The sequence below is a fragment of the Carlito syrichta genome, unplaced genomic scaffold (assembly GCF_000164805.1).
Source record: "Carlito syrichta isolate Samal-C Ts95f unplaced genomic scaffold, Tarsius_syrichta-2.0.1 Scaffold309144, whole genome shotgun sequence".
Classification (NCBI taxonomy): domain Eukaryota; kingdom Metazoa; phylum Chordata; class Mammalia; order Primates; family Tarsiidae; genus Carlito; species Carlito syrichta.
The window spans coordinates 260,176-283,199 of record NW_007253240.1 but is presented as its reverse complement, the minus strand read 5'-3'; the positions used below and the strand labels follow the sequence as shown (position 1 = coordinate 283,199).

Genomic DNA, 23,024 nt, shown 5'->3' with positions numbered 1-23,024 from the left:
ACCCACTGGGCTCCGGCGATCCTTCTGCCTCAGCCTTCCGAGTAGCCGGAATTACAGGCATGTGCTACCACGCCCGGTTGATTTTTTGATTTATGGTAGAAATGAGGTCTCGTTTGCCCAGGCGGGTCTCGAACCCGCGGGCTCAGGCAATCCACTCACCTCAGCCTCCCAAAGCGTGGGATTACAGGCTGAGCCACCGAACCCGGCGATATATTTTTTATTAGACAAAAATTATCTCCAGGTTATACTCCTCCAAATCACTTCATTACTCCAGGGTAAATAGGGAGGGTGAGGCACAGGGATCAAGCTGTTTTGGGTCAAAAACTGCTGAATACTAAAAGCGGTATGGGCAGGTGTGCTCATAAATCACCCATCATGATATGGGCAAACGGGTTGAAAAAAATCTAAAAAAAAAAATCACTGAGGCTAAATGCAGCTTCTCACAACAACGCTATTGGGTACACTGGGGCTGATGGACTCCCAGAACACTACCCTAGCAAGAGAAGCCTGTACTACAAGAGACCTGCTCGCCAAAAAAAGATAATTCCAGTTTTTTGAGGGGGTCCCCTTCATAGAACAAATTAGTCTTTCTATTCACTGTGGGTTTCCTTCTATCCATTGTAGTCTACATTTGATGAGTATTTTTTTTTAAACAAGTTCATCTTCCTTTGGTGTTGGTTGCATTTCTGCTCTTAGCACTGACTATGCCCAAAACATCTTTTGTCCTTGTCCCCAAGAAGGTCAGTTTGTGTAGCCACCATCAGAGCTACAGAAGGACATGAGACTAAGATGCCATCTCCTTGCAGCCCCAGGTGTGTCCATCACGCTGATGTGTGAAGCTCATTCACTAATGAATGATGATGACCTACTGGAAAAGAAGACTACTTAGTTCCTAATGTGGGTATCACCCCAATTCTCACTCCATCCCCAAGTTTAGCACTCCAGTGCCTCCCCATCTAGTTGGGAGAATGCAGGTAATGCCTCTCTGGGTGGAATCATGTCCAAGGTTTACCCTTAATCCAGGAAATAAAGCAATACTGGCACAATGTGGAAAAACCACATAACAAAACAGTCCTCTGGCCTTGGCTTTCAGATAAGGAACCCACAGAATTTTCACATCCTTGGGAAATGGCAGAATAGTTTCCTTGCATCTGAACGTCAACTCTCTCTCTCTCTCTCTCTCTCTCTGTCTCTCTCTCTCTCTGTCTCTCTCTTTTCTTCTGCCCCTTTTTTCCACACAAGTTAGTCCTCTCGGGCAAAATTGTCAGCCATCTATTTCCCAGCCCATACAGCCTTTATTGAATGTTTGTGAGATCTGGATTAAGGTCTTACATAGCTAGCAAAGCCTTAATTATTTTTGCCTGTATTACTATATATTGAATCGATGTAACTTTTCAATAAAGGCGGTTCAATTCTGGACACTCCCTGATGATTTAGAGATATAGCAACCCTAGTAATTATCCCAGAGTGTAAGGGTTTTTTTTTTTTTTTTTTTCCTGGAGGGAGCTGGAAAATGAATCAGACACATAGTGTGTAATATTATCTCGACAATCTATACTCATCAACTGTAAGAGACTGATGGATGAGGTAGAAGGTAGAACAATGAACGCTGCACGCGTAGCTCTCTGGCAGTAGAATTCTCATGGATGTTTGCAACTTTTAACCTGTCTATTGCATTTAAAGCCCCACAGTCCCTTCCTCTTTCTAAGTGATCAGAGAGTTGCTAGAGGAGCTTATGAAAGGGCAGAGCTGCTCCAGAAAGAAAATCTTCTCCATGCCGGAGAACAACAGATTTCAGAGGTTTCCCTTCCTCCTGGTACCACCTCCAGACTGGGTGTGCTGGATCCCTGCTAGGTGGTGACCCGACCCTTTTGCCTGTAGAAACCATGGCCAACAGATAGAACGCGACGTTGCATGGAAAAAAACCAAGCCCTTGCCTTGGGGAAGAGGGATGCTTAACTGCACTTTGCCCGATTCCTTTACCTTTGGCATTTCATGGGAAAGCAAGACTCTCCCCCTAGTCCAGGTGGAAGTAGGTGTGGGTGATGAGTGAAGGGTGAAGAGAGGAACTGTACTATCATGACCGCGGAGAGACAACAACTTTAGTAATTATCCCAGAGTGTAGGAGTTTTTTTATTTTATCTCCCGGAGGGAGCTGGAAAATGAATCTGACACACAGTGTGTGAGGTGTCAGCACAAGCTCTGGAGTCCAAATATCTCGGTTCAAGTCATCAGTCACTTGCTGTGTGGCCTCAGTCAAACAGCTGAACTGAAAGAAGTGGAGACAGTGGCATGGCTCAAAAGAGGTAATTTGCGGAAGGCACTCAGTTCAGCACCTTGCATGTGTGCCCAGTAGCAGTTAGCAGGTTCTAGACAGTGTGAGTTTCTCGTGCCCTCTGCAGATCATTAAGGCCATCTCACCTCGCAGTGGTCTAGACCAGAGCTCCTGCCCGGCCTATGACCAGTCAGGCACCTCAGTCCACATTCTTACTTTAAAGAGATGGTGCTCCTTGCTTCTCAGTTTCCTGCAATCCCAGGATTCCTTCACTGTGGAGAGCACATTAAATGTCAATTTGGTTTCCCCCCTCTCTGCATCTATAGGGCACCTCGTCATGCTGGACACTGAACTTTCCTTCAACTGGTCCAAAATGGGGAAAAGCAGAAGGCAAGGCTTCTGAGGGCATCCTTTGTTGACCCAAGTCTCCAGTGCTGGGCTGTAGGAAATAGCCTTTACCTTGTCAAGCCCTTCACCCAAAGTAATTCCCAGCAACCTTTAGGGATAGCTATTAATTTTCCTCTTTAACAGACTGGGAAACGGAGGCTCTGAGAGGATAATGACAAGGACAGACTCACACAGCCTGGAAAAAGCCTAACTAGAACTCTAGCACACAATGGGAGATGTAGAGGCCAGCACTCTTTCAGTGGTCAAGAGTTATAAGGCTGTCCTCAAAATTCTCTTTAATTTCTCCACACATCATTGGGTATTTTCACAGTTGTTTGCAATTTTTAAAGCTATAGCCTTAAATTGACAGGAGCTTTTTTTCTTCTCCTTCTCTACCTCTTTCTCCTTCTTGTTTTATTTTTTAGAGATGAGGTCTTGCTATGTTGCCCAGGCTAGCTTCAAATTCCTGGGCTCAAGCGATCTTCCCACCCAGCTTCCCGAGTCACTGGGACTATAGTTGTGTGCCACTGTGCCCAGCTCCTTCTTCATTTTAAGGTTCAAATCACCAGAGAAATTTGGAGGGAATTGTAGGATTCAATAAAGAGTTGGGACTTTGATTCTATAGAAATTAATGATCACAGAGCCTGTGGCTACATGTAACCAACCAAGTCATTGCATCTATACAAACAGTCGGCCAGGCTCGGTGGCTCAGCCTGTAATCCCAGCACTTTGGGAGGCTGAGGTAAGTGGATTGCCTGAGCCAGCGGGTTCAAGACCCGCCTGGGTAACTTGGCGAGACCTCATCTTTACAATAAATCAAAAAGTTAGCCGGGTGTGGTAGTGCACGCCTGTAGTTCCAGCTACTTGGAAGGCTGAGGCGGAAGGATCACCAGAACCCAGCATGTCGAGGCTGCAGTGACCGGGAGTGGCCACTGCACTCCAGTCTGGGCGACAGAGTGAGACTCTAACTCAAAAAAAAAAGAAACAGTCAAAAATGTGCTGCTCAGCTCCCCACTCAGCCCAAACATCCATGGCTAGGGGTCCCGGAGAGGGTCTCTGGCCATTTCTGCTGTGGCAACCCTCACAGGGACCCTCACTAAGCTCTTGTCTCACTCAAACCTGACTGTGGTCACACCACAGGGAGCCTTGGACGTGCTGTAAGAGGCAGGATGGGAATTCTGGGCCCTGGGAGCCAAGAAGAAATCTGTCCTGGCCACCCTATGTAGGCTGAAAGCTGGCCAGGCCCCACAGGGAAGTCTTCCTGGGCAGAATAGGCAGAGAATATCTGAGATGATCCCTACCTCCCCATGAGAGGAAGGAGGGAAGGGAAGGTGGAGGTCAAGTTACCTTTTTGTCCTTTAAGTGAAGCTGAGCATACCTGCCAAGTTGCCAGGACTGAGGAGAGGGGCACATCCTACCTGTCTTTCTCCCATCCAACATGGAGGGAAGCCTGTTCCCTTCCAGGGTCTGTCTTGTCCCTCTCACTCTGCATTTTCCCCGTGAGACCAGCTGGGCCTCCACTAGGTTTAAGGTCCAGGAAACTTAGAAGGAGGAAATGTCATCACTGAGACGGTCGTGGAGAAGGGGAAGGAAGATACAGAGCATATTCAGCAATTGCTTTCATTTCCCGGTCTAGACATAAAGCCATTGTAGAAAAGGATCTGGGCATATCCCCTAAGGATGGGAGGGAAGCCAGAGGCGTCTCATGAGAGATGGGGCAGGTGGAGCCACTTAGCTACAGCCTCAGTCTGTCTCTCTGTGGATTAGACATCTGGATAAAAACAAAACAAAACAAAAAAAACCCATCAGATACACAGATGTTTCCAACTACCCACATAGTGGGTCACCTATAGACCCAGCTGCTTCATCTAGTTAGAAGTAAAAGAATTTTCAGCGACTCTTCTGAGCCTGGTCTGGACAAGTCACTTGCCTTTGAGGAGACGCCACTGTCTAATGTTGGCACGGGACAGGAACCCAACGTACCTCTGTCCCAGAGCTCTGCTCAGACCCGACTGGAGAATGACGCCCTCAGGTGTCCCAAAAGAACGAAGGACCCACACACTATGATCAAGCCACCAGGCAGCTGCAGTCCCAAGGACAGCGCGGCCCATCCAAGGCTCCCTGTGAAGCTCTGCTGACCTCAGAGGTTTGATCCATGAGGGGTTAACTGAACCTCTGCCCTTTGGGGCTCTATCCCGCACTGCTTGTCCTGAATGTTTTCATGTCAAGATGCGAGAGGAGGGTTTTCAGACACGGGTCCCCAGTGAGCCCAGTGCCAGCAGTTTCCAATTTGCTTCTTTGTCGTCCGCTGCCTCCCCTTCATGATGAGATGATTAGATTCTCATGTACTCATCACATTTGTGTTACGTCATGTCATATTATATTTTAGGACATGACTCGAAAATGGGTTTGACGGGTGATATTAATTTCTGTTCTCAGAAACAGTAAGTCTTTTTCTATTTCTTCCCTCCCTCCCCCGCCTCCACCCCCCCACCCCCTCAGGCACCTGCTATCAATTTGACTCGAATGTTACCAGAATTCTTAGAACTTGCCGGTTGCTTCTGATGGCTCCTGTCCACGTGGGCCAAGGCAATGTGTATGCACTGCGGGTGGCAAGTTGATTAGGTAAGCAGCGAGATGCACGTGGCATCCGATGGGGTGACCGGGCACTTTCTGGGAGACAGAGGAATGGCATCGTGGACACCATAGGGCCTGGGGAGTCCAGACACTTCTGGATTGTATATATGGCTTCTACCACAGCTAATTTCAGGACCTGCAGGGTTTGCCGACATCTCTGCTTTTTCTTCCATCTCGGTTTTAGACGCAGTACCAGCCCCGCCGCATAAAGTCATCCATGCCCCATGATGGAAACACCAGAGCATCTCTTTGTAGGTAAGTGGCTGGAGCTATAAAATGACGTTGTGCTGTTTGCTCTTACTCTGTTGGCCCTGTGGCACAGCTACCATGCGTACCCACCCCCCAAAGTGGTACCGTCGCTTACCTCTGAATCCATTTCCATTGCCACTGGAGCAGGCGGGCGAAGGGGAGCCTTGGGGCCTGATGACAGGGGCAAAGGCACTCTTCTGCTTGACAGCAGGAAAAACTGAAGAGGAAAACGGGAGGATGGAGGACGAGCTGGAAGATCCAACAGTGGGACTGGATGACATGACTGGAAAGCAAACACACGGTCCTCTTTCAGAAAGGGGCCTCATCCAGAAATTAAGATCTTTCTTCAATCCACACATTGGGCACACATCTACTTAGAATTATTGATTTCTAGGCATCATTGCAGATTGCAGGCACTAAAAAAATAGTTGAACGTGACAATATTCCCACCCTGTCCAGTGGGAAGAGCGGACACATAAAACAACAAACACAGTAATGATCCTATTAGCAGAAGGCACACAATACCAAGAAGATGTAGAGAGCAGAGTGCTCTTGTGCCTGGGAAAATCAGGGAGGCGTCAGCAAGAGGTGACATTGGGACAGGTCTTAATTCGTGAGTAGAAATTTGGCAAGAGAAGATGACCTAAGACCAAACATGCCTGGAAAAAAAAAGAAGTCATCAAATCTACCCAGCAATGGAAATCACTTCTTCACCCTAAAAAGAAGTCCTATCTGGGAGCTGTGTGCCTCCCTGGTAACTCCTAGGGCCCCAGAGGTTTGGTCTGTAGGGTTCCCATCTTCTCTGACAGTGCTATCTCTATGGGCCACTTCCTCATGAAATGTAAAAGTTTATTAACATTTAGAAGATTGTTTCCCTCCCCCGCACTTTCAGTGCTCCTGGGAAATAAAGCTGCAAGTCAGCCTCCCCTGACATAATGTTTAGAAAAAAACACCAGTATTAACAATACTAACGCTAAAATGACTTAAGGGAAGCCAAAAACTAAGCGTTGCAATTTCCAAGAAAAATAAAGGCAATTTACACGATAAAGTGCCCCACCTCTTAATGTCAGATACTCCACCAAGTTACATCATGCAAGAAGTTAGTTTTATCTTCTATGTTCAACTTGCTCAAGAAAGGGGTAAACCAGAGTTCACAAGGGTAAACACTTTAGACATAGCACCTAATAGCGTAAGGTTAAGTTTCAGGGACTCACGTTGGCATAATCCCCAGAATTCTGAACTGTCCAAGTCACAGGACTTAGAAAAAGTAACTGTTGGGCCCTGATGGCAAAGCCAGTGGTGAAGACTCACAGCATCACTAACTTCTGCTTAGTATTTTTAGTGGACCAGCTAGCTCACAAAGCACATTTTGAAAGTCAGGGCATGAGCGAGACTTTTGATTAAAAGCCCAAGAGTAAGGTGAATTGAAGGTCAACGACTCAGCTGGCCTGTAGAAGACTCCGCCCTCATTTCCCCACTCTCCCTATAAAAATGAACTTTGTACTACATTCATGCAATTGCATGTGTCAAGCATTCATATAATGCACCTCCAACACGATGGCTTTTATGGCAGAACTACAAACAAAAGACCTCAAAAACAGAGCTTTCTCTAAAAACGTATTCTTAGGTAGTCCTGATTTAAAGAGCTATGCAGAAGGATGCGTCTGAGTATATCTCGGTCTTTTCTCAAATAATGTAAATAAAAGGAAAACAATCAGAAAGGAGGACAAAGTTCTGGAAGACTCCCATGTAATACTTGAAGAGGGAAATGAATAAAAAATTTGGTTAGTTCACTTTAATAAGATACAAAGTTAAGCATTAGAAGTGTGTTCCTAGCAAAATCTCCTCTTCTAGGCTTGTATTTTGCGTTAGTGAAATAGAAAATCAAAGACAAAAAACAAACAATAAAAAAAAAAGTGACTCTTTTCTCCAAAGCATGGAGTTTGAGGCCAAAGAAAAGCGGAGATTTGGGAGGTGCTGCTTCTGACCATGGTCCAGTCTCTGTACTACAGAATCTATGCAGGCCCCAAAAATGGTGCCTCAGTTTCTGTGTCTGTGGGAGCAGAACCTCCCTCAGACACCACATTAGAGAAGGTTTTTATAACGTGAATTAGGCATTCACACACACTCAATTCCATTTATGTTCAGCATATGACTCATCTTTACAGCTAACTTTAAAAAAAAAAATAAAAGATCCCACCCCAAAGTGGAGCTCATTAGATTAAAAATGGTTGCTGCTCATGGGAAGAGGGGTTACCTCAAACCCTATTACATGACCTAAAAGAATTGTTGGAAAGTTTAATTTTAAACATTGCTCATCTTAAGTGTTTTTTACAAAAGTTTTGTAAAAATGCCAAATTATATTCAAATTAATTTAAAATTCGATGCAACTGTAATAAAAATCCTAAAATGAATTTTAATTTGTATATTTCAACAAACACAACTTCTGTGTTTATTTGTTTCAAAAAACAATAATGCTTGTAGGAGCCAGAAAATTTTGTTAAGATTGTTTTTAAGTATTAAATGGGGAGGGACTTATCTTAACATATTAAAATTATGATAAGTTTACATCAATGAAATCATTGTTGTACTAGCATACAAATAGGCAGAAAAATCTTTTGAGCAAAACAGAATCCAGAAAGCAGACCTGGATATATATGAGAATTCATACTTAATAAAGGTGACATTTCATATTAGTGGGGAAATAAATGCATGGAAAAATACACTAACCATTTGGAGACTAAATTTAGAGTACTTCCTCATGTTAAACACCAAAGTAAATCTACATAGATTAAAGAGTTATTTGTAAAAGCAAAATTATAAAAGTGCTAGTCGAAATACTAAGACGGTTATATAGTTTGCAGAATCCTTTCCCCCTCAAAGCCTAAGTAGAAGTTCACAAGAAAGATTTGCCACATAATGAAAAACTTCTGTTAACACTCAACAAAGACAAATGACAGATTAAGAAAAATATTTGCAATACTTATTTAGATTTGTTCATATCCTCAATAGCTCATAAGTTTTTATAAGTTAATTAGGAAAAAAAAAAAAACAACAACTCCCCAGGAGAAAAAAAACGGGCAAAGGACACAAAAAGCAAAGTCGGAAAAGGAAAGATAAAAATGACCAAGAGAGACCCATATAGAAATACTCAAACTGATTAGTGATAAAATGCTAAATAAGATAGAAACAAGATGTTATTTTCCACTTACTAAATGGATAACGATTAAGACAAAATTAACAGGGTGCGGAAACATACACTTTCTTTTCTGAGGGGAGAATTAACCTCTCTGGAGGGACTTTGACAATACATACCAAAGTATTTTAAAATGTGTATTCTTTGACCCAACTAATTTAATCTCCAGAAATTAATCCCAAGGAGATAATCATGAATGTGCCAAAAATAAAAGATCCAAGGGTATCTTTATAATAATGAAAAATTGGAAAATAACTTAAGTGACCCACAATAGGAAAAATTACATTAAGTCCTTAGAATAGAATGCTATGTGGAGATTTAATGCATTAAATCTCATGCTGCAGAAGAATATTTAATCACATGGAGAGATATACCCTTCAGATGGAAAAAAATTACATAATAACTAACATAAACCTCAAATCTACTTTTATTTTTTTTTAAAGTATGGTAGTAAAAGTCTAGAAGGAAGGGATAGATACCCAAATTTTTAATGATAGTATCTCTGGTTGATGAGATTGTGAATATCCTTAAATGTATTCCTTTTACTTGCCTATATTTTCAAAATGAAAATGTCTACAATGAACATGTATTATTTTTAATGTAGTAGGAACCAATAAAAGCGACTACCCTTTAAAATTGCTATTTCTTTGGTAAGAGATAGTATAATCCTTAGCAATAGGTATACTAGCTTTTTCAAATAAAATTCATATCCCTCTTTGATTTAGGCTTGACTGCCTATGGACAAACTTGTCTGTTAACCTCTCTGATAAAAACTTTAAAAAAGCAAGGAGACCAATACATTCTCGAATACCTGGGAAAAGCCTGGTGACTGTAGTCAACTTTTAAAAACAAACATCACTCCTAATATGTGTTCTCCATTCTTAGGACCCAGGTCTATATCACTGAAGGATTTCATGGAGCCTAGTTTCATATCCGTGACTTTGGTAATTTTACCCTTCCTTCCATCCTCTTTCATTGATCTTATGGCAGAATCTTATTAGATGTGCATCAGAGCAGACACTGCAATTTTCAAACTGTATCTATCCATGACTGGAAGGCTATACTTTAAAAGTTAACAATGGTTATCTCTGCATAGGAATGAAGTACATCATTTTTCTTTTCCTCTTTTTACCTCTACATGCTTTCCAAATTGTCTATAATGAAAATATTACTATTTTAATAGAACTTTTTCTTTTCTGAAGAAACAATTGAAATCTATCAGGATGTTAAAAGAAGTTTTTTTCTTTTACAGTGGGAGTATGCTTTCTTTTAACAATTATTTTCATATGTTCTCTATTTTCTATAATAATCATTTAATCTTTTACAATAAAAATGTCTTAATATTTATCTTTATAAATATGAAAATATTGACGCCCAGGGCATGGTCTAGGACTCTGTGAGTGAATTTGGAGTCCGTGAAGCCAGGTTGGATTCCTGCCTGTGTGGACTCTGTCCCAAACTCTGCATTGGCTTGGTGGCTCTTCTGCCTTGGAAGAAGTGATTCCCTTGGGTGTTGCAGGCTTGTTGAATAGACAATCTTTCGGGACCACAGAGTGCACCATTTTAGGAAAGTTGATCACACATACTTCCAATTGAGAATTTCTCTGGACATTTATCTCTCTATGGAGAGAGGCCAAAGTAAAGGCAAGCACGTCTGGCTCAGAAATCTATGTGAACACGGGGAGTTAAGGAAAAACCACTTTTCTTCTTACAAGGATTGATTGGCTCGCAAGTCCCAGCTGGGCACATGGACCCTTTGCATCCATCCATTGCGTTTGTTGGCGCTAAGGGGTCTGTCAGCATTTCATTACAACCCCCTATTGTCAGGGGTTTAGAATTCAGCCATAAAAACTTGCACTGAGCTGGAACTTGGCACACACGGCTACCGCCAGGAAGTGAAGTTTGTATGCAAAATTGAAAAAACATCTGTTGGGCCATTTTTAAGTAGTGGGAGAGCAAACGCAGTAAAGATGCAGGTTTCTGATACTCTACGTTGACTGTCATGCAAGTTGAACTTGACCGAGGGGCTTGACTCTTATTTCTTTTGGGCTGTCTCTGGCAAGTGATTGCTCTGTGGCATGGTCCAGCCACATCAGATGTATTTTTTACAAAATAAAATAAAATCATCGCAGGATTGTGTTTTCAGACACAAGCAAGTAGATTGGCAAAATGTTTTCCCTTGAGCTTTTATATATAAATATATATTTCCCAGAGAAGAGTTCTCTGGTTAGAAATATGGGTCAGGTGCTATTGTAATGAACTCCACTGGGCATTCGGTATTTTTGCAGTAGAGGAATTTGATTGTAATGAGTGCACTGTTTGGAATCCCATTCCCAGCCTGCAACTCCTGCAGACCCCCTGCTCCAAAAGTGAAGGTCTAAACAATCACATCGGATGCAGCAGGAATTGGGAGGAGGTCCTCTCCAGGTGGGACGGGACACCTTCCTCTTTTCCTCTTCTTCCTATTCTGTGCATGCTGTCTTATTTTAACAAGTGATTTGAAGATTTGGGGTGTTAAATATTAACTATTTCTTATATTACTGAATACTTTAAGACATGACATTCCAAGTCTGATGACGAGTTCTGGTCCCATTTTTGCTGTCCGTTGGCCGCGAATCCTTGAGTAAGTCATTTACTAATGCTCACCTCTTATAAGGGAACACCATCATGATTTTAATTATTATATCCATGTCATAAGGTTGTCCTGAGGATTTTTCTTGCGGCGGTGGGTTTGGGTGACTATGAAAGAATAGTGGAAGGACGTCGTCACTTGCTGGAGTGGAAAGTGTTCCTCCCTACCAAATGAATTATCTAGGAAGAAGCACTAAACAATGTACACCCAACTGAGTATTTTCCCCTGCCCCACCTCTCTCTCTCTCTCTTTTTCCCCTCCCTCCCCACCACTACATGATACACTATTCTATAAAATTAACCATTTTTTTAGCCCACACAACTATTTCATGTGGTTCAACCTAATACATACGTGAACGTGAGACTGAGCCATATGAAATTGCCATTTTTGTAGCTCAAAATGGTTAGAGGAAATTTCATGCGGTTTAGCCCCATGTTACCATGTAACTATATTAACCGTTTCTTATATTATTGGATACTTTAAGACATGGTATTCTGAGTCTCATGGCATGAGTTCTAGTCCCATTTTTGCTGTCTGTTGGCTGTGAATCCTTGAGTAAGTCATTTACTAACTCTCACCTCTTATAAGGGAAAACGATTGTGATTATAATTATTATATCCATGTCATAAGGTTGTCCTGAGGATCTGAGTGAGCTCTTGATGTGAACATGCTGTCTAAGTTGCAAAGTGGAAGGCAACTGTTTGTGTCTATTAATGTTATTGTGCCACCGTTATGATGTCACATGATTTATATCCCCTGCTATTGCATCACTTGTAGGGGTTGTTAAAGATGTGGTCTCTCTACCACACCTGGAACCTTCTCCATGATGAAGCACAGGAATGACCTTTTCCAAGTCTCAACCACAGATGTATCCACATTCCTCATGAGCCACTTTAAAAAGTAATGTGCAGTCATAAAATACTGTAACAGATAGTGTTTCTCTCTTTGCTTCAGCCTCTTGTAAACTCAGAACCAAATTAATGGCTCCCTTGAATAAATCAAATGGCATTCATGCTTGTCCTTGGTTTTGCCCAATTTTTTTAACTATACTTTTTTCTTGGTTTCTTATTAGATTCTGTTTTATACTTTCACACTACCCATTTGACTATGATGATTCCCCCAAACATTTTTTTTTTTGGCAACAAGATAAGGTAAAAACAAGTAAAGAAACAAACGAAGAAGCCACTGGGTTCCCTAGACCACTGTCATCTAATCTGGACCATCTAACAAGACACAACACAGAACGCATGTCTTCGCAGCAACGAGATTTGAGTTATATCGGAATTGACCTCTACTACCCTTGACTACTTGGTACTAGGTCTTTACCAGACTGTGTAGTGTTGAGTATATGAATCAAACAGATAATCTAGAAATAATGCATGGGTGTTTATCCCCAGGGAACCAGAGGTCCAAAGTCGGAGAGAGGCAGCCTCTATAGCACATTTTTTTGCTTCCCCTGAGCAGTGGCGGATAGAGCTGTGTGCTGCCCTTGACGCTTCCTTGCTCCTAGCACGAGGGACCCACTCTGGGTGAAGGGAGAGCAAGCCGCAGAGCTTGCAAAAAGGCCCAGCATTTCCAGAACACTCCACTCAATCACTTCAGACTCTCCATGTCAGCTTGTCCCCTGGCCTGGAGTATTCCCTAAGTAGGCTGAAAAAAACCACACTCTCCCAGGCTCCTGGGACCATTGTGTAAGTTCCCAGTATAGCTCCCAGAGCAACCCAAATGAGTTTTCACAACTTCCCAGAGCAGGGACTTTGCTGCTAGACCATAGATTAAGATGAATTGGTTCTGTCTCAACATACCACATGATTGCACGCAGTCAACTTCCACCTCTTAAGGGAGGGGAGAGCCAGGTCACAGAGTCAAAAAGGAGCATGGTGTGATACACAAAATAACTTAAAGTCACCAATTCTAGGCCCAAATTCTTGTCTTGCTATAAGCTAGCTGTGTGATCTCAGGTAAGTCAACAAACTGTGATGTACCTTAAACTTCCTCGCCTATAATACGGAGATCATAGTGCTCATCTCAGAAAGAGCTTATGGAGATTAAATAAAATATAATACCTGAAAGTATCTAAGGGAGAGTGCACACACTGTTAACTAAAATGGAATCTTAATTTCTTTCTCCCATCTACACAAGCCACATAAACTTTTTTCTATACGAAGAAAATTGTGGCCAGGCATGGGGCTCACACCTGTAATCCCAGCATTCTGGGAGGCTGAGGCAGAAGGATTACTTGAGCCCAGGAGTTTGAGACCAGCTTGGGCAACATAGCAAGACCTCGTCTCTACAAAAAAAAGTAAAAAAAAAAGCTAGGCATGGTGGTGCATGCCTATGGTCCCAGCTACTTGAGAGGCTGATGTGGAAGGATCGCCTGAGCCCAGGAGTCTGAGGCTGCAATGAGCCATGACTATGCCACTGCACTCCAGTCTGGGTGATTGAGTGATAGCTTGACTCAAAAAAAAAGAAAGAAAGAAAATCATGACTGACAAGAGATTAATTAAGGGGTACAATGTACCTTATTGGGGTGATGGATACCCTCAAAGCCCTGATTTCACCATTATGCAATCAATGCACATAATAAAATTATACTTGTACCCCATAAATTTATATAAATGAAAAAAAGAGAGAAGGGAATCATTTCATTTCTTTTCTTTCCCCAGAAGGCCTTGCAATATCCCATGAGCCAAAGTCCGGTTAAGGGAAAACAACAAAAAGCAGGAAGGACAGTTCATTAGGACATTGGGCTGCTCCCCCATGAGTTGGGAAGATCTAGGAACCCAACTTCCCCCCAAAAGGCTGAATAGAGACAGAGAAGCATGGAGGGCCAGAGGGATGGAGAGGACACTTACTTCCATATGGGGAGCCTGTGGGTGAGCCGTTTAGAAATCCTGGTGATCCTGGAACGCCCAGGTTGGCCATGGGAACATTGCTGTAACCATTCATACTGTTACTGGAGGTACTATAGTTAGACTGCTGAGGCGTGGAGCTGGAAGAGTATCCCCGAGGAGAGATGCTGCTTGTGTTGCGGATGTAGCCTTGACGAGGAAGGAAAAGCCCAGGTAAACCGACTGGTCCACACAGTCAGGCCACATGTGGTTGGCACAGGTCCATGATGGCCCCAGACTATAGAAACCACCGGCTGGCCCTGGACAGCGGTGGGAAGTGTGCAGTGCGCCGTCAGCCTTTTAAACCACCTCCCTGTCCCACATCCAAGCAAGCCTGTGTCCCCGATATCCCTCCTTCCTCTTCTTTCAAACCTGCATTCAGCAACTCCAGCTCACACCAAGAAGTGAATGACTCATGGCGCTTTTGGAGTGCCTTCTCCTGAATCTTATTTCTATGAGGAGTCCTATGAGATATTAATTGGAGGCACTGAGATAAGCATTCTGTGGTCAACTGAAGCTGGGTAGATGTTATATACTGCAGCTATTTCTTGAAGATCCACACACGAAAGGTCTAGAGAATAAACTGGTTCAACTTTGCTCACCAGCTGGGGTCGGTGGCTCAGCCTGTCATCCCGCGCTTTTGGGAGGCTGAGGTGAGTGGATTGCCTGAGCCCACGGGTTCGAGACCCGCCTGGGCAGCGAGACCTCAACTCCACAATAAATAAAAAAAATCAGCCAGGCGTGGTAGTGCGTGCCTGTAATTCCGGGCTACTCAGAAGGCTGAGGCGGAAGGATCGCCGGAGCCCAGCAGGTCGAGGCTGGTGGCTGGGAGCGGCCACTGCACTCCAGTCTGGGCGGCAGAGTGAGACTCCAACTCCAAAAAAAAAACAACTTTGCTCACCTAGGGGTACCCAAATAGAGCATAACATAGCGTCTTTTCTCGAAGGGATGGAGGGGAAAGGTAACCTACTAACGTCCCCAGGGCTACTTGTATTCTACAAAACACAGTTTTGGAAATGTGAGTTCAAAGTCGTTGCCACATCCTATGTGAGGGGGTTTATTTTCATTCGAAAAGTGATGCTGAGAGTTCACCTAACATGCTGTTCTTTGACATACACGATGAGGCATTAGCAACTGAGCACAGAAGCATACTGTTTGTGACTGGGATGAGTGGAGGGATGATAAATCTTCCCATATTTCTAACACCTTAGCATAGAGACATCACCTAATCTATCCTGAAATAACCACTTTGGATCACTGTCTCTAAAACTATTTAGGAAACACCCCAAATGTGTCACTCAGTGAAAAAGGATTTGATATATGGTCCAGGGGTCCCATGTCAAAGAAGGAGAAGGAGAAGGAGAAGGAGAAGAAGAAGAAGAAGAAATAATATGCCCCACCTACTCTTTTTAAATAAAAACTTGAATCCCAGCACTCTGAGAGGCTGAGGCAGAAGGATTACTTGAGCCCAGGCGTTGGAGACCAGCTTGGACAACATAGCAAGACCTCGTCTCTATAAAAAAACAAAACAAAACTAGGCATGGTGGTGCATGCCTATGGTCCCAGCTACTTGGGAGGCTGAATGGGCAAAGGAATGAGAAATTCTCTTTCAGTGAATGAATGAACTTAGAAATAAAACTATCTCAAGGTTAGAGACATCATTAGGAATATTTACTCCCTTTAGAAAATGATTTGTGACAGTTTGAGACTAGCACTTTGATTTAAAAAATCAATCACAATGAAGGAAACCTTTACATGATATACTTTATATGTAAAAGCACAGCTGACTACATTTGTTTGCTGCTATATATTTGTATATGAGATAATGCAAAATAGAATTTACCAAATAAAACCAAACTATTCACTTTTGGTTACCAGGATGAGAAATCTGGGTATAAAAAATGATAATGGTAATAATAAGCCTCTCTCTAGTATCCAATTACAATAGCAGAAGCATAATATTTTTGATTAATGTCTGTAAATCTAGTTTCCATAAGCTTAAACTCTTCTAAATTCATAAAAGTCAATGTTATCCTTAAATATTTCCAGTCAAAGGGATTCCACCTAGGACCTACAAAGCTCAAAATCTAATTACGTACCATCTATGATGTTGAAATCATTCAGTTTGTGAGGATTGTCTGTCTGGGAATATACTCTGTTTACAGTTATGCCTCAAGCTCTGACTCCTACCTAGCGGAAGGAGTCTGTTTTAGATGTATAACACATATTCGGATTTTGACTCTGAGGAAGGTAGTACCTTGATTATTTCCTTGTGTGGACTCGGAGATGCTGACCCCAAGCTGGCTGCCATAGGAGTTGATTCCCATCATGCCACTGTGTGCCGGGGAACTAGAAAGAGCTGGAATCTGGCTGGGGTTCCTGGGTACACTGTAGAGGGCTTCGGCAATGTCTGCGGCTCGCTTCAGAATGATGTCCTACAGAGCAATAGTTGAAGTGAGCATCTTATCCAGCATGAAGAGTCAAACGCAACAGAGTGAAAGATGAAAGTGTCTAACCTGGTTATTGTGTGGTGTGCCATAGAGGGCCTCCACCAGATCTGCAGCTCTTTTCAACAGCATTTCCTGGAAAAGAGAGAGAGAGAGAGAGGGAGAGAGAGAGAGAGAGAGAGAGAGAGAGAAGGGGGGAGAGAGGGAGGGGAAGGGAGGGGGAGAAAGATTGAGAGAGAGAGGAAATGGGGTATAAACAAAGGCAAAATCCAAAATGGCAAACAAAAGATAATTATGGACAAAAAGAAAGAATCTGCACATCCCCCCACATGTAAATAGAGCCAAGATGACTTTGGTTTGATTTGACAGGCAGAATACAATCATATGTATAAATCCCTCTATAAATATATATCTAAGTGAAATTTCCCTCTACAAAATGGCTCCGTAAGTGGTTGTGCGACCAAAGGAAAGGACAGTCGTCCAAATTGAGGGTGGAGTTGGTTAGAATTAATAATGTCATGGAAGTTCTATTAAGAACTACTTTCGGACTATTCTATTTTTAAAAATCTGGTTCTTCAATTAAGCAAATATTCTTAAAATGATTGATGGACCTGAGTTTAGCCGCTTGCCAAGGAGTTGTCCATAGTACTGAAATGATCCTGGCAATGCCTTCTGCAAAACTTTATTCTAATAAAGATGAATTCTTTCAATAATATTTCCCCTTGTTCACTTTAACCAGAGAGAATTGGTAATCACGAATCCCTTTCCTCTCATTTTGGCTTTTCCACCTCCTGTTTTTTTACAGCCTTTTAAACTGCTATTAACCTACTTTCCAGATATCATCTAATTTAATGGTGGGGCTGGGAGATTTTTCCAGAAGGAAAATAAAGGTATCCTGTAGAAACAACTGCAATGCTTAAATTTTACTCACAGAACATGGCATTTCATAATTAAAGTGCAAATGTAGATGTAAAAGTTTAATAGCTTCTCATTCGTTAGTCGAGTGACAACTAATAAATTGATGTACCTTTTAAATAAAAGCTAAATTTGTGGGACAGATTCATAATGTGATTTGCACAAGTTCATTTAAAAGTGATGTGTTTCATAGAAAATTTCTCCTCATTAAATACCTATGTGCATAGTAGGCCTTCAATGGATATTTAATCGATTGTGGAATAATGGCTCCCTGAAATTACGAGTAAACAAAATCATAATTAAATTCAAAAGAGTAGGAACTCATGCTCTCAGACAATGATGCAAATATTTATTTTCATAAAGCTGGCAATGCTTTATAAGTTAATACTTCTGCAGCGTATCTGTTTCCTAAGCTTAAATTTCAGATTTCATATTTCCTCAGAGGTTAATACATATAATCATAATATATTTCATAGATATATACTGTAAGTATCTACTTATATGCTTATAGATAAGTAGATACTTTAAGTGCATCTTGTATCCAAAACTTAGCCAGATTTCAAGGCAAGGTCTAATTAATTTTAATGGGACATAAATGCTTAAGTTTGCTGAAATTCTACGAGAAGGTTTTCACATGTCAATTTACAAAGCATTTTACCTTAGCTAATCTCTCAGGATCTCCAGGATGCCTTGGGATGACTTTCTGCAGTCTTTGGAAGCCATAGTCTATGGTGGGTTCATTTAACGCTGAAAGATAAAAATCCTCTCTTTGAGTATGTATACTGGTCATAGAACAAAGCTCTTAAGTCTTCCATGGACTATAGTAAGGTTCTGGGTGCAAAATGGTTGCAATCAGGATATAATCAGTTTTTTGCTATTGACATTGTTTAATTCACACATAAATTTGGAATTTATGAGGGGAAAACCCCCCCAAAATCCAGAATTTATTTACAGAAAAATTGCTCTTACATGTTTAAACTTCAGTCACCTTCCAAGTACTCTCTGTTTGATGCTATACACCTATTGCAATGCTTTTTCCATGGCTCAAACCAGTTTTTTTGAACTCATCCATGTTGATGCCTTTTAATGCTTCTGCCATTTTTTGTTTCACCTCTTCCACATCAGTGAAACGTTTCCCTTTGAGGATTTTTTTCGTCCAGGGAAACAAACAAACAAAAAAATTCACTTGGGGCAAGATCAGATGAGTAGGGAGGGTGGGACACAGTGGTCATGACGTTTTTGTCAAAAACTTCTGAATACTCAGTACAGTGTGGTCAGGTGCATTGTCATGGTGGGAAAAAAACCACAACTTGGGACATTTCTTCTACAAATCATGATGCAACCTTCTCAAAACTTCCAGATAAAAACTTTGGTTGAATAATTGACCTGGAGGAACAAATTTCGAGTGTACTACAAGGGGTCCGCCCTCCAAAAAGATAATTTTGGGGGTTTGGGGGTACGTCCTGTACAGTACTTTTATGTTTTTCCATTAGAATAACATTTTGAAATTCAGATTATTACAATTATCTTATCATTTCTGCCTTAAGTGCACACACTTAAAATTCTCTGCTTCCTCTCAAATAATACAAACTTATGCAATCATATTCCAATTTCATATGAAGATAATAAACTCCCTTTATATTATTTTCCTGGTTCTCCTTCCCAAGTATGCCTTTATCATCTATACATCTTCCAGATATCACATTTTTCTTAATCAGTCCCTTAAGTATTTACATGCATGCATATATAAACCTTCTGTGATCTCATTTGCATAAAACCCTGTTCTAATGCATACACTTCCACTATTTGCGATATTTAGTTACACGTACATTTTTTGGAATGTCAGGCTCCCCCACTGTACTACAGGGCCATGGGGGTAAAACTCACTTTGTCTCACCACCATGATGGCATTAGGACAGGGCCTGGCACACAGTAGGCATCTGATGTCAGTAATTGTAAAATGAATGAGTGGATGAGCGCACTTTGACATGTCTACAACGCTAAAGGGTTTTCAGATTTGATTATTTTGTTCTTTCTCCGTCCTCCTCCCTTATTTTTAAAAAGTTTGCTGCTTAAATTTCAAGGTTTTATTTATTTATTTACTCTTTAAAAAATTTTAGAATCGTGGGGTGCATGTGAGGATTTGCAGCATAAGTACTTTGCGTGAAGGTGAAGTTTAGGCTTCTGATGAGCCCTCCCCTGCCCCAGTCGTGGGCACGGTACCCAATGGGTGGTTTTGTGTTACTTATGCCTCCTCTCAAATTTCAGGCTTTTAAATGAATGCGTGATCACAGTAAAGAAAAAGATACAAAGAATAAAATAATAACCACCTGTACTACTCCTCACAGACCACGATAAGCATGGACGTGTTTATTTCCTTTTATTTACTTTATTTTAAGTTGGAGTCTCACTCTGTCACCCAGACTAGAGTGCAGTGGCATGCTCCCAGCCACTGCAGCCTTGACCTGCTGGGTTCCAGCAATCCTTCCGCCTCAGCCTTCTAAGTAGCCGGAACTACAGGTGCATGCGACCACACCTGGCTGATTTTTTTATTTATTGTAGAGACGAGGTCTCGCCAAGTTGCCCAGGCTGTTCTTGAATCCGTGGGCTCAGGCAATCCTCTCACTTCGGCCTCCCAAAGTGCTTGAGCCACCGTGCCCGGTCATATTTCCATTAAAATCTTCCTTTTTACATTCATATTTTATAAATATATGCCACTATGATTCTAACTGTGAAAACATCTTTTCTTTAAAGAAATTATTTAAAGTGTTAGATCTAGAAGTAAAAAAAAATAAAAATCATCATCAACCCACCACTTAAGAGATGTCCTGGAGTAATGTTTTTGCTTATATCCTTTCAGATTAAAGCACACACATACTTAAAATTATTCAGAGAAATACTCTTCACATTGTTACATAACCTACTTTTCATCCACTTAACAATATATCATAAATGTTTCCCCAGGTTATTAAATATTCTTTTATAACATTATTTAAAATTCCTGCATATTTTTCCATGACATGTTCTATAATTTATTTAAATGACTTCCTAATGTTGGGCATTTATGTGATTCTAATTTCTCACTATTATAAAAATCAGAGCAATAATTATCCTTTGTGCATAACTTTAATTATTTCAATCGGAAAATTCCAAGAATTAGAATTACCGGACCAAAAATTATGATTTATATTTAATGCCATTCACAGTCAAATCACTCTTCTGGAGAAAGTAAGAATTTATGCTCCCTCCAGCAATGCATGTGGTCATATTAACTTACGTTTCGTTATTCACCAGTGAGGTTGAAAAATTTTTTTTTCTTAGATTTGCTGATCATTTTAATTTCTCCTTTTATGAACTGCTTATTAATACTTTCTATACGCTTTTCTTTTTTTACTTATAAAAACTCTTAACATACTATGATTTTTAACACTCTGTCGTCATGTTACAATATCACGTACCAATTTGTCCTTAGGCATTCATCCCCGTCCCAAGATTTGGTAAGTACACACACACACCATCACACAATGTTTATGCTTGACAAAACTTATGGAATTTCACAATTTATTGAATGGTTTCTAGATGGTCTATTCTGCTGTATTGATCTATGTTTCGCTATTGTGGTTGTAATACATGTTTAATATTTGATAGTATAAGTGTTCTTCCACAGATAGACAATTTTTTTTTTTGAGTCAGGGTCTCACTCTGTCACCCAGGGTGGAGTGTACTGGCATGATCATGGCTCATCAGAGCCTCAACCTCCTGGGCTCAGGTGATCCTTCCACCTTAGACTCCTGAGTATCTGGGACTACAGGCGCAGGCCACCATGCCCAGCAAAGTTTTTTATTTTTTGTAGAGACAAGGTCTTGCTATGTTGCCTAGACTGGTCTTGAACTCTTAGGTTCAAGCAATCCTCCTGCCTCAGCCTCCCGAAGTACTGGGTTTAGAGGCATGAGCTACCACGCCTCACCCACAATCTTTTAAAACTACATTTTCTTAACAATTCTTATCCATTTATTCTTCCAGATTAACCTTAGGGTCATTTTAAAAAGATGTTTCAGTTGCACTAAACCTACAAAGAGAGAAAATGAATAACTTTGTAATATCGATATCCCATCTTCTCGAGTTCCTCCAGGAAAATGTATAGGTGTTCATTACACAGGTGCTCAGTTTTTTGTTTTTCATTTTAATTTTTTACTATGTATTTCACTTTCTGTCTTTACTGTGAATATGATTACTTTTTCATCATATTTTTCAAGAGTGTTTTTAGTCTCTAGAAACACTTGATTTTGATATACCTGTGCAGGCATATGGCAAAGGTAGTGTGTGGCCATCTATAGTATAGACATTAAGAGAATCAGCTTTAGGGTCAAGTAGGTCTTGGGTTTGAATTCCAGCTCCACAATTTCTATGAGCTGTATAAAATCTATCTCATGGGTTTGCTGTGAAAATTATATAAACCATTTACATAATGGTTTTATTTATATAATGCCAGCATGATGCTTGGCATATAAAAGATTTAACCAAAGATAGCTATCTGTTATTTTGTAACCAGACCCCAGACAGATGTCATTTTTTTTTCCCCGTTCCTTCTCTGAGGCTTATACATTGATATCATCTATAGATAATGATCACTTTTGTCTCCTCTGATAGGTATATTCATCCCAGTTAGTTCTCTTAGTCCCATTCTTGTGTTGGCTAAACCTTGCCAAACAATGCCCCAGAATGAGGATAAGGTTGGGCATTTTTACTAGTTTTCCTTTAAATGGGAATGACACATATTTGATTACCAAATGCAATGTTGGTTATTTGAGATTGATATTATTTACCATGCTTCAATAAGGGTTTTTATCAGGACTTGTTGGAATTTTAGAAAATTACAATCATATGAATTTTCTTCTTTGACCATTTTTCCCAATAGTTCACAGTTAAACATTAACTACTGAATGTAGTATACAATTTTCTTAGTATATTTCTGAATTCAATTTAATATTTTCTCAAGACTACCAGTGAGGATTAAATCAATTAAGTTACCAGAAATAATGCCTGACACGTGAGCACTCCAGTGTCAGTTATTGTTATTAGAGATTTACATGTCTTTATTAATTACTAGGATTGTGTCCATGGCTCTGTCCAACTTATGATTGGTTTTTATTTTATGCCACCTTTGAAAAATGAATTGAGAAGTTTTCTGTATTTTATCCTACGTGCTATAAAACTTATATAGCATAGATAGTTGTATCTCTTGGCTAAAAGTTTGAAAGAACCCTAGTAAAATTGCTCTTGTCAAGGTCACCAATAACATTTTAACTAAATCAAGAGGAACTTGTCAATCCTTATCTTATTCCCAAGTTAGCATGTGACACTGCGCACATTCTCAACTTCCGGAAATATTCCC

At 40.9% G+C, this 23,024-nt stretch overlaps 1 protein-coding gene across 5 annotated transcripts in view; it reads right to left on the bottom strand.

The window, feature by feature from the left end:
• EBF2 (early B-cell factor 2) overlaps nt 1-23,024 on the bottom strand; it is a 208,068-nt gene that overhangs the window by 1,099 nt on the left and 183,945 nt on the right. For 4 of the 5 annotated variants that reach the window (XM_008066841.1, XM_008066840.1, XM_008066842.1 and 1 more), the window contains 5 exons: nt 18,288-18,376; nt 16,784-16,849; nt 16,525-16,702; nt 14,232-14,417; nt 5,664-5,831 (listed from right to left, as the gene is read on the bottom strand). In XM_008066841.1, coding sequence (XP_008065032.1) covers nt 5,664-5,831; nt 14,232-14,417; nt 16,525-16,702; nt 16,784-16,849; nt 18,288-18,376 — 687 coding nt within the window. Of the gene's footprint in view, nt 1-5,663; nt 5,832-14,231; nt 14,418-15,667; nt 15,671-16,524; nt 16,703-16,783; nt 16,850-18,287; nt 18,377-23,024 lie in introns of all 5 variants that reach the window. The other variant, XM_008066843.1, reaches the window with a different exon arrangement.